The sequence below is a fragment of the Vipera ursinii genome (genome assembly GCF_947247035.1).
Source record: "Vipera ursinii genome assembly, chromosome: Z".
Lineage (NCBI taxonomy): Eukaryota > Metazoa > Chordata > Lepidosauria > Squamata > Viperidae > Vipera > Vipera ursinii.
Genome location: NC_139517.1, coordinates 19,203,547 through 19,214,974, shown reverse-complemented (window position 1 = coordinate 19,214,974; position 11,428 = coordinate 19,203,547). Strand labels below are relative to the sequence as shown.

The 11,428-nt window shown below is 43.4% G+C and overlaps 1 protein-coding gene across 3 annotated transcripts; it reads right to left on the bottom strand.

Annotated features, from left to right (window-relative positions):
- Nucleotides 1-2,619: 2,619 nt before the first annotated feature.
- NFATC2IP (nuclear factor of activated T cells 2 interacting protein) lies at nt 2,620-10,731 on the bottom strand. Of its 3 annotated transcripts, XM_083376604.1 has the most exons (8): nt 10,692-10,731; nt 10,315-10,426; nt 10,096-10,209; nt 6,000-6,310; nt 5,007-5,190; nt 3,752-3,896; nt 3,140-3,246; nt 2,620-3,057 (listed from the first exon to the last, which is right to left on the bottom strand). In XM_083376604.1, exons 2-8 carry the CDS (start codon nt 10,324-10,326, stop codon nt 2,899-2,901), a joined length of 1,032 nt encoding a protein of 343 aa, XP_083232730.1. In that variant the 5' UTR covers nt 10,327-10,426; nt 10,692-10,731; the 3' UTR covers nt 2,620-2,898. The 3 variants fall into 3 exon arrangements, with proteins under 3 accessions (XP_083232730.1, XP_083232728.1, XP_083232729.1); XM_083376602.1 differs by lacking the exon at nt 10,692-10,731 and having other exon boundaries at nt 10,096-10,639; XM_083376603.1 differs by lacking the exon at nt 10,692-10,731 and having other exon boundaries at nt 5,007-5,187; nt 10,096-10,639.
- Between the last annotated feature and the right edge of the window lie 697 nt (nt 10,732-11,428).

Here is an 11,428-nt window from a genome sequence, read left to right as displayed (position 1 = left end):
CTCAGTGGTACCTCGGAACTCATTGTTAATTGGTTACGGGAGGTGCGATGAGTACCAAAAACAATGAGTACCATTTTTCCCCTGTAAGGAATAATGTAGTTAAAAGGCAGCCAACACCAACAGATTCTAGCTAGTGTGCTCAGTACCAAACAAACGATGAGTCCTGGGATAAAATGTTCATGTCAAAATGTATTGAATACAAAATTCGATGAGCAGTTGCGTACCAAGGTACCACTGCATTGTAAAACATTTTGACATAAAAATTATCAAAAAGCAGTTTGTGACATAATACAAAACATCATAAAACATTTCCTGTGTTGTTGTTTGGTTGTATTATTCAGTTCAACATGGGCTACATTCAAGGCAGATACCTCTCTGAGCATCTCCCTGAATTTTTAAGTTTTCAAGTACATTAGAAGCTCTGCCATTGTTGAAGGCATTGAGGGTAAGGAAATATCTCTGAAATGATGAATCTTAAACCAAGGGGGTCACAGGTAGTCTAGTCCACTCCAGCCTTTTTGTGCCACTCAACCTAAAACCTAAAAACAAGTCTTCTGCCATCAGCTGACTTGAGGAGGTATGGCTTGTGGTAGAGTTAGGAAATACATTTTATTTACTGTTCCTATGTTATCTGTGGATATATTTATCTATTTAATGATTTACAAGACTATATTCTTTAGGGGATCAATGTCCTTTTTCATTGGTAAGACTGTAATTTTGTTTTATCCAATTGTAGGTCCTATGAGCTCAATAGTGTAAATGCTGGCATAAATGAATTTCTATTTCAACTTACTGTATGAAGAGCTTTGTATCTAACTAGAATTTGCTTGAAGACAAGCAAAAATGCTCTCCAGCACCCATTTTGCTGCTGAATTATTTCTTCCAGGACATTTTATTTGCCCAAGAGAAAGGAATCCAGGACAGATGAAGACAAAAGGAGATTCCTGCAGAACTCTTTAAGTGTTTGGGTTCTTAGTGTATTCGCTGTGGTTTACAGTGCTCCAAATTATGATTAAAAAGTCAAAAATAAAATTGCTAAGTAAACAAAAAAACCCCATTATTTATCAGTGTGAATGTCCCACAAGAGAAAAAAAAAATAGGAAAGGTTTTTTGGCTTGGATTACGTACAATTTTGGAATATGTTATTTTTCAACATCAATGGTATTAGAAGCTGTTCATAAATTAAAACCTTGTCTACGTGCAAAGTATGATTTCCCTGTCTTTAAAAATGTCAGCTGCTTTAATGAAGAACACAATACCAATTTCTATGTGCATACATTTTGAGCATAAGCAGAGTTTCTTCCAAGTTGGTATTCTCCACATGACCTATTGGAGGCCAGCACCTAATCAGCACTATTGACAAATATCGGGATTCAGTGAGTAAACTGGAAAAAAAGCCAACATTATGGTAAAAACGCTTCCATAGTGTTGTCAAGAAAAACACAAGTGTATACCCTTGCAGTCACTGGGATTTTAGCTCTACACAATGAGACTTGATATATTCTCGTTGTGTTGTACTCCAAATCACCAAGCTTGGAGATTATGAGAAATTCAAAGTAACAGAGAGCACCTAAATATGATATGCATCTGTTTATCCAAGACAGCAAAGTTAGATCTACCCAGCAATTTGGCAAAGATGGAAGTCCACAATTTTCTAATTGACGTGACTCTACTTAGGAAACCTTAGGATGTTAATACCATGGAAAGTAAGAAAATATAATATAGTATTGGGATTGTTTTTCATATTATGATTGTCAGACAGCCAGATGTTTAGACCAGATCTGGCATTTTTGTCTGCCTATCGAGTCCTTCCCAAGGGATAGGCAGATGTTGTTGTGTAATAATATTGAAATATTGACAGGATGTAAGCTGTTCCAAGGGACGCGGTGGCTCAGTGGGCTAGGATGCTGAGCTTGTCGATCAGATGGTCGGCAGTTTGGCAGGTCGAATCCCGAGTGCCGCGTAACAGAGTGAGCGCCTGTTACTCGTCCCAGCTTCTGCCAACCTAGCAGTTCGAAAGCACGTAAAAATGCAAGTAGAAAAATAGGGACCACTACGGTGGGAAGGTAACAGCGTTCCGTGCGCCTTTGGCATCTAGTCATGCCGGCCACATGACCACGGAGACGTCCTCGGACAAGCACTGGCTTTTTGGCTTTGAAACGGAGATGAGCACCGGCCCCTAGAGTTGGAAATGATTAGCACGCATGTGCGGCGGAACCTTTACCTTTACCTAAGCTGTTCCAAGTAAAGCTGCTGTTTGCAATTGACTGGTGATTTCGTTAATACCGATAGCGTTCAAGCAGTGTTCCTGATTTTGGAATCATACCCGAGGTGTCCATTACTATTAGTCATATCTTTGCTTTCTTTTGTTGTTCTAGTTATGTTTACAGGTCTTTATCTTTTGGGATGTACTCCATTTCTCTCTCTTCTGTTCTGCAGTCTTCATATTATTATTGTTGGTTGCGGTCAGCTATTTAGACTGCATTTGGCATTTTCATCCACCTATCAAATCCTTCCCAAGAACCTGGGACAGGCAGATGTTGTTGTTTGATGGTGTTATTAATATTTATTGAAGTAGAGTTATTAAGAACATAGCATTCTCTTAATATCCATCATTATTCCTCTACAAAGTTTGTGTGCAAGCAACAGGACCATTAACAAAATTTAATTTTATTACATATTCCAAATTTGGGTACAGGACATACAAGAACAAAGTGAAATTTATCCTATGTTTACTTCTTCCACAAATTAAACTGCCACTTCCCACTGTGATATTAGGCATGGTGAAAATTAAATCAGGGAAACTAGGATGCAGGTAATTCATTCAGAGTGGGTAGGTAGCAAAAAACCAAAAAAAAAATCAAGTCTAGACATGGATTCTTTGGAGATGCAAGGATGCTAGTTCCACACTTCAATCACATCACCAGATTCCATCCCCAATTGTTCAGGGGTCAGAGTTTCTGCCAAACGCTGCCCATCAAAATAGAAGACAAGTTTGCATCTGCCTAGACCTTGAGCTTGTCTGTATTGCTTCATAAGGACTTCTAAGGGCTCCCCCTGCAGAAAGGAGAACGTAATTACTATACTGTGATGCGTCTTCACAGAAGAAACCCTATAAGCCATACCTTAGTTCTTTTACCTTCTGGATTGTAATCTCCCTCACAGAACTTTTGTCTTTTCCTTGTACTCGAAGCAACAGGGTTCCAGAATCATCCGTCCGTTGGCTACTGGTCTCCACTATACAATCTGGAAGTTGTCCAACAGAGAATGTTTACTCTACCTTTTCTCCAGAGTTCAAAACAGCAAAATAAGAATGTGGCTGAACAGGGAATTTAGTTATGTCCCAAACCTTGCAGTGGTTCTAATTTTTGAAAAAACAAAACAAAACAGGCTTAGGCAATATAGTAGGGAGAACACAAGAAAACTGCTGTAAGATACTGGACTGTACAAAAGTTCGATTCATTTGGGAGGCAACAGGTCTGAGGAATTTAAAATAGTCAATGAGATTGGAAGCAATGACAATCTGAAGTTAATAAAAAAAAGAAGTCCCTAAGGCAGGGGTCCTCAACCTCTGGTCTGTGGACCAGTACCGGGCCGCAGCATGCCAGCAACCGGTCTGCACAAACAAGCACAGCTCCATCCGCAAGATGCAGGCAGCACACAAAACCACACACCCTCCGGTCTGCGGAAAAACCTCTCTCCACGGAACTGATGCCCCAAAGGTTGAGGACCCCTGCCCTAAAGTATTCACCAATGATGTCAGCAACGCCAAGGTCCAACTTAGCAGGAGTAGCATCAGTCGCAAGTTCACAATCTCGATGGAGGAGGAGGATTCTGTTCGGATGAACATTTAGTATCTGTGACATGTGCTCAACCACACGCTGAAGAGGCTCTGTCTACAAAATGGGAAGTAAATAGCTGTGTAAGAAGACGAGGTAAATGGATTCTCTGTGCCCTTAATCGTGGCTAAAAGGCTGATATTGCAGCATTTGGACAATAAATATATGGCCCCATTGACTCAGTGGATCAAAGACCCGATTACGCTTGCCCTTTATGAGAAAGTTGCCTATAGACATAGATTTAGTGCGGACAAGTGTAATGAAATATGTGACTCATTTATACAAAATAAGTAGGTTAAGAAAGCATGATACTCATATAAGCGCATTAAGAAATAATTGCATACATATTTACATAATATTTGTATTAAATATATAGAATTGAAACTGTTTACTCTTATAACAACATATAATACTTTTGTTTCCTTTTTTCAATTGTTCTTTTAAAGCATTTGATATGCATTTTGTTTGATAATGTATTATCTTTGTTTAGTTCCCTTTGTCTTGTTCTGTTGTTTTAAAAGCAATAATAAATTAAAAGTAGCTGGGGAAGAGAATAGGATATACTAGGATCCTCAGATGGATGTCCAGATCCTCCTCAGTGACATACTTCCCAGTTCAAAAATTGTTGCCCATCATTTGCATGGCTAAAGGTTACAGGTAGGAGAATTTTAGAAGTATGTAGATGTGGCTATATAAGCAAAGCAGACCGAATGTTGTGGATCTTTGGTTATTCAGGTTTTTTCCCCGCGTAGAACTAAAGGTGCAGGGGCGACGTTTCGACGGAATCCCATCCGTCATCATCAGGCTAGTGGCTTCTGCTTCCTTCTTCTGGGAGAAGCATGTGGCTGTTTGTTCCTCTTTTTTAAACTGCCAGAGGGGGTGTGTTCTGTGGGTGGAGGTGTGCTCTGATTGGGTGGGGGAGTAAGTGTGTTCTGATTGGGTGTGTGTGTGTTTTGAATGGTGGGTGTGTTCTGATTGGGTGGGGGTGTGCTATTCTCTTCCCCAGTGCCTCCGCACTGAAGCTCAGAAAAAGAAGTCTCCATTGCAGATGTTAGGACTGAGTCCTAGAAATGCGCGGGGAAAAGAAAAAGAGAAAACGAAAGCCCACGTGAGGACAGCAATGGGAAGTGAACAGGGATAAGGTGATCAAATACCAAAGCATCACACCGTTTGAATGCAGACTCTGTAAAGATCAGCTCGGCATCGGACTTTCAGCATCAACTCCTGGGGCTCAAACACATCAACCAGAATCACATCATCCTCATCACATCCTGACCCTTGCTCTTGCAGGCTCTTCTTAGCAGCTGAGAGGGAGATGGTCAAATTTCTGAGACTCTGATCGAAGATTCTGCTAAGAAAGTAAGGGCAAACCTGAGTGAGAAATCCATACGCTGGGTTTTGCCTTGGGATGCCATGAACTAGATGAAGGGGTAGGCAACCTTGGCTCTTTTATGACTCGTGGGCTTCAACTCCCAGAATTACTGAGCCAGCCATGCTGAGGGGAAAGGGAGAGGTTTCCAAGCTGAGCCATGCTGGCTCAGGAATTCTGGGAGTTGAAGTCCACGAGTCATAAAAGAGCCGAGGTTGCCTACCTCTGACCTAGCCCAAGGGGTAGGCAACCTTGGCTCTTTTATGACTCGTGGACTTCAACTCCCAGAATTCCTGAGCCAGCCATGCTGAGGGGAAAGGGAGAGGTTTTCAAGCTGAGCCATGCTGGCTCAGGAATTCTGGGAGTTGAAGTCCACGAGTCATAAAAGAGCCGAGGTTGCCTACCTCTGACCTAGCCCAAGGGGTAGGCAACCTTGGCTCTTTTATGACTCGTGGACTTCAACTCCCAGAATTCCTGAGCCAGCCATGCTGAGGGGAAAGGGAGAGGTTTTCAAGCTGAGCCATGCTGGCTCAGGAATTCTGGGAGTTGAAGTCCACGAGTCATAAAAGAGCCAAGGTTTCTTTCTTCCTATGCTGAGCTATCTGAAGCATCATGGCATGTTATCTCAAACTGGTATGACAGCTCCTGTTTAGCTGGAACAACCTAGGGAAAGAAACCTCCAATTTAAATCAATTGTACCCAAGATCCCAATCCTCCCTAAAGATTTTGTTCCTCCGCTATTATCAACCTACTGTAGCCCCACCTCATTTCCAGAAATATCAATTTCTTACTGGGCTTTTACACGACGCTTCTTTTGCTGCGGTGGAGAAGGTGGAGGTGAAGGTGAAAATGAAAGATCTTTACATCTGCCAAAAGGAGAACAGACAAAGTCATGGTTTAAATTCAGCTTTTCTGGAAAGTCAGGAAGCAAACAAGAGAACTGAAACTTTGGTTTTTGCTTCACTTGCTTTACAAGAGTTTGCTCTTTCTCTTTCTCTTCCTCCTCTTCTGATGAGCTAAGGACCAGAGGCTTACTACAAAGCTCTTCAACTTGTTCAGGAAGCTTCAGAGGATTTTGCAACAATTGTAGGCTGCTTTGAACCTGCAGATAAGAAACAAAAGAAGTATGGGGGGGAATTTATCAGGTTACTACAAAGAGAAACAGGAATTAGTCACTCAATATGTAGGAGTCAGTGATATGGTACTAGTATATCTAGATCAGACATGTCAAACTCACGACGTCACGTGACGCCGCGCAACGTATTGGGACGGTTTTGCCATTGCCGGCAATGGGGTGGGCGCAGCTTCCAGATGACGCATCCGGCCAACGGGCTGGCAGTTTGACACCCCTGATCTAAATGAATGATCAATCACAGTAAAAGTGGGATGCTATGGTTCTTTGCTTCTCTTCAACGAAGGGTACTGGTGACAATAAGGAGCAAACTTGACAATAATTGAAGGTAACCAAGATAGCTTTGAGGGCAACATTAATTACAGTGCATTAAAAGAATTACAACGGCCTTCTCTTTAAAAAAACATCCAGACCTCTTCAAAAATATTTTAGACAATCAGCAGCAATTTTTAGAAAAAAGGAAAAAAAGAATACACCTTTAAACAATAAATCACCTTTTTTGTTATCTGGACATCATGTTTTAAATAATAGAACCTATTACTGCAGTATCTGTAGTTACTACATCTCCCTTCTGGTTCATATCCAGCACGTGGGTCACTAAGATCCTTTTTACCCAGGTTAAATTTGGTCTATAAATAATTCTTGACTTACGATCAAACAACAGTCAAAAGTTACAATGCCTTGGAAAGAGTGCTTTATGGTCCCTAAAGCACTTCTGGTTGTTATAAAATGTTGCACACATGCAAACCCCACAATCATGTAATCATGATTTGACTGCTTGGCAACCTATTTGCACTTACAATCGGTTGCCAAGCTCCCCATGATATGTGATTGCCATTTGAAATCTTCTCTGCTGGCTTCTCCAGAAAGTCAATGGGGAAGCTGGCAGGAAAGTTTGCAAAGCTGTTGCCACTGAGCTGAGATTTCCTCCGGGCAGGCAATTCTTTCAGAGTGACAGGGCTATCTGCCAGGAGGAAATCTTAGCCAGGAGGGAATCCCAGCTCCCTGTGGAACTGAGATTCCCCCCTCTCAAAAGGCATTCCTCTGAGATGAAAGAGCTGCCTGTTTTACAAAGAATAAACACAAATTGGGCAAGGGACAGTTACAAAACTCTTTTCTCCAAGGAACAGCGCAAAAACCAGTTGGAGGAATACTGGGGGCTGTACAACAGTCATTAAATTAAGCTTTCTCTTGTCCCTAGCAAGGAACACCAATGTTTTTGCAAGATGAGCAAACCTTTCTATTGAATTATTTAATAATGGAGATCAGGCACATCCTTCCATACTAAACAAGAAGCAGCAGAGACTAATTTCTGTAATCTCATTTTTAGATATAAACATTCATGTCTTAGTGTTGACCATCTGTGACTTCCTGAACACATCCCTGTAGAGATTTTTTTGGCAAGATTTTCAATAGTGGCCTGTCTTTACTTGTTTCCTAGGGCCGAGACTGTTAGCCCAAAATCATTACCTACTTTCATGCCTCAACCAGGACTAGACATTTCTAGTCCAATGCCAATGCCTTTAAACCACTGCACCAAACTCGTTCTCAACCCCATTATACAGATTTATATTCATTATAATACATATATTGCAGCAGAAAAATTGATTGGGTATCCATTTGGATACAGCAGCAGCATACAGTAATTTAACTGGAAATGTACTTGTGATAAAGACGCTGCGGTAGTGAGGGTGGCACAACAAAAACAACAGTTCACTAAGTTAGACAAAGTCTGTGTTCTTTGAATGAGAATTATTATTGATATGTTAATTACCTCCCTATGGCCTTGTTTCCCAGCAGTTCCTAATCACATGTTTTGCAATTGAACGTTTTAGGGTTGACCTGACAATTTTCTCTCTCCCTGAAAAACCGGGTTTGAGAAGGGGATAATTTAACTTAATGTCAGGACCCACCCCAATCCACGTCCTAGGAAAACAAAAACTCTTGGGAGTCAGTTCTAGTCCAAAAGGAATTTTTACTAGGACATACTTGGTTGTGGAAATACAAGACAGGACTTAGTATTGCTTTACAAATTGAAACTTTATAAAGGGTTCCCGGTTCAACCCCCCTTCCCTCAACCACATTTGGCCAGCCCCCCATCCTTTTACTTCATGTCATCCCTTTTGTGGGAAAAGAGGAACTTCGAATCTTTATGGTTATTGCCTTCTTCCTGGAGACACAGGCCAGATGCCTTCTTCTCTGACCCTCCCTTTTGTTCCCCTAGTTCAGGGGTAGGCAACCTCGGCTCTTTTATGACTCATGGATTTCAACTCCCAGAATTCCTGAGCCTCAGGAATTCTGGGAGTTGAAGTCCATGAGTCATAAAAGAGCCAAGGTTGCCTACCCCTGCCCTAGTTCAAAAGATTTCCCTTGGTCTTTGAAATAACCTAAGGCAGGCTGAATCCACATGCGCTCCCCCTTCCTCGGGAGATGGCAGAATCCATGGGGGGGGGATAATGTTTTAAACATACATTCATGAATGTGATATAACTGGATTCTGACACTTAACTAATCCCATTTCTCCACTACAAATGAAGACGACGGAAGTGGAAACGCGGTGACACTGAACATTAAGCTAAGCGTGAATCAAACCCAAACTTTTATTATAGCCTTTAGCCCAAAGAACTCTGCAATAAAAACACATCACGTAAACCTCTAACTAGCGTCAAATGGGCAAGAAAACGTCACGGAATAAACAAAAGTGAAGACTAACACACAGTGCTTTTTTTTGTAAAACAAAAAGGTGCCGGAACTCACAGATGTCATACAACCCGCCTTGCCTACCCTACAAGGTTCCATCCAAAAAAAGGTGCCGGAACTCCGTTCTGAGCGTTCTATGAGAAAAAAAAAGCCTTGCTAATACAGATAACAGCGGTCACCATCAAAATGTGTATCCATCTTGGCAGGGCTTTTTTTTTCTCGTGGAACGCTCAGAATGGAGTTCCGGCACCTTTTTTTTGGATGGAACCTTGTAGGGTAGGCAAGGCGGGTTGTATGACGTCTGTGAGTTCCGGCACCTTTTTCTTTTACAAAAAAAAAAGCACTGTATCTTGGGCACCAAATCAAGTCATCCGGGAAAAAAAAAAGAGGTGGCGATCCAGGGATCGGGCAGGAGAAACCAACGCGAACTTGGGGGGGGGGGTCGAGAGGGAAGAAATGACGTCACGCACCCCTGGACCATAAGAAAGGCTGATCGCCAAAGAATTGAAGCCTTTGAACTCTGGTGCTGGAGAAGACTCCTGCGAGTCCCTTGGACTGCAAGGCGATCGAACCGGTCAGTCCTAGAGGAGATCAACCCGGACTGCTCTTTAGAAGGCCAGATCCTGAAGCTAAAACTCAAATACTTTGGCCACCTAAATGAGAAGGAAGGACTCACTGGAGAAGAGCCTAATGCTGGGAAAGATCGAGGGCAAGAGAAGAAGGGGACGACAGAGAATGAGGTGGCTGGATGGAGTCACTGAAGCAGTAGGCGTGAGCTTAGATGGACTCCAGAAGATGGCAGAGGACAGGAAGGCCTGGAGGAACGTTGTCCATAGGGTCGCGATGGGTCGGACACGACTTCGCAACTAACAACAACAACCCCTTAAAACAGGGGTCTTTCAAACTTGGCCCTTTTATGACTTGTGGACTTCAACTCCCAGAATTCCTCAGCCAGACAAGCTGGCTGAGGAATTCTGGGAGTTGAAGTCCACAAGTCATAAAAGGGCCAAGTTTGAAAGACCCCTGCCTTAAAAAGTCAGCCCGTCCGCACACACCTTGTTTGAATAGATCGGGACGGCGGGGATGTTGGCGATAAGGCGGCGTCGCTTGCGAAAGGGCTTCCTGGGGGCCTCTTCTGGCTCCGAGTCGCTGCTGGAGCAGGAACCTACCTGTTGGGAAGGGGCGGGAAACACCCGAGGGCGTGACCCAGAGGCCAAAATTCCATCCCGCTTCCCCCCAATTGTTCCGTCCCTTCCCGCCTTGCTCCTATTTACCGTCTCCGCCATGGCAGGACAGGACCCTTTCCTATTGGTTTCGCTATTCGCGTTGCTCCGCCTCCTAAGCCTCCGATTGGGCTCCAGCCGAGATTCTTTTGTTTCTTCACACCTCCAAGCAAAAGTTTAAAGCGAGCTGGGATTAGCTAGAGAGAAGGCTTCGCTTCCGGCAGCGCTAAGCAGCCTGGGGATGGTAGTTTTTTTTCCCCCTTCTTCTTTTTGTTTTGTTTTAAGGCAAAAAAGGGGCACGTTCCGATGGTTTGTTTTTCCGGGGCGGGTCGAGAAGAGCAACCTGGGGTTGCGCGCTGTCTCGAGAGACGCCTTTTTTTTTTCCTCCCCCCCCTGAGGCAGTAAACCTCTGGATGAAAAGCAAATACCTATTTTGCACCGTCTTAACCCTTGCAGGGAATCGTCCATTTTGGAGGGATTAATTGCTACTTGGACTCAGCCACTTGGCAACTCCCGGGAGGCCGTACCCATCCAGGAGGGCTATGAATCCAGAAGACAAGTGGCTGAACTCGCAGCTCCAAAGAGGCTGTCCACTGCCTCGACAGCAATCGGCTCAGCTCTCAGATAACGAGGCCTCAGACGGGTCTCCCCTCTTAAGGAGTCTCCCTAGCCCAGGGGTAGGGCAACCTTTTATGACTCATGGACTTCAGCTCCCAGAATTCTTGAGTCACCATGGCTGACTCAGGAATTCTGGGAGTTGAAGTCCATGAGACATAAGAGCCGAGGTTGCCTAACCCCTGGCCTAGTCAGAGTTAGCTCCCAGCAAAATCTAGTGATTTGATCTAACGGATGCCAAGAATATTCCTCACGCCCGCAACCTTGCAAGATCCTCCTTACCCAGGAGAGATGGGATTATCTGAAACAGGGCAGCTAGTTGACTCCCTACAGAAGCAATAAGGGGGATGAAGTAATTATGTTTTGCGACTCTCATCCCCACAAGATAGAGACTAATACATGTTTTTACCTGCGTTCGGGCGAGTCTCACACTCTGTCTTCCTCCTGTGGTGCTGTAGGCATCGCTTAAGCTAGAATGATAGAGGTGCCTCGTACATTTTAGCTGTCTTATTTATCTCTCTGTTGGAAGTTAAAAGGCCTCTGATCTGCC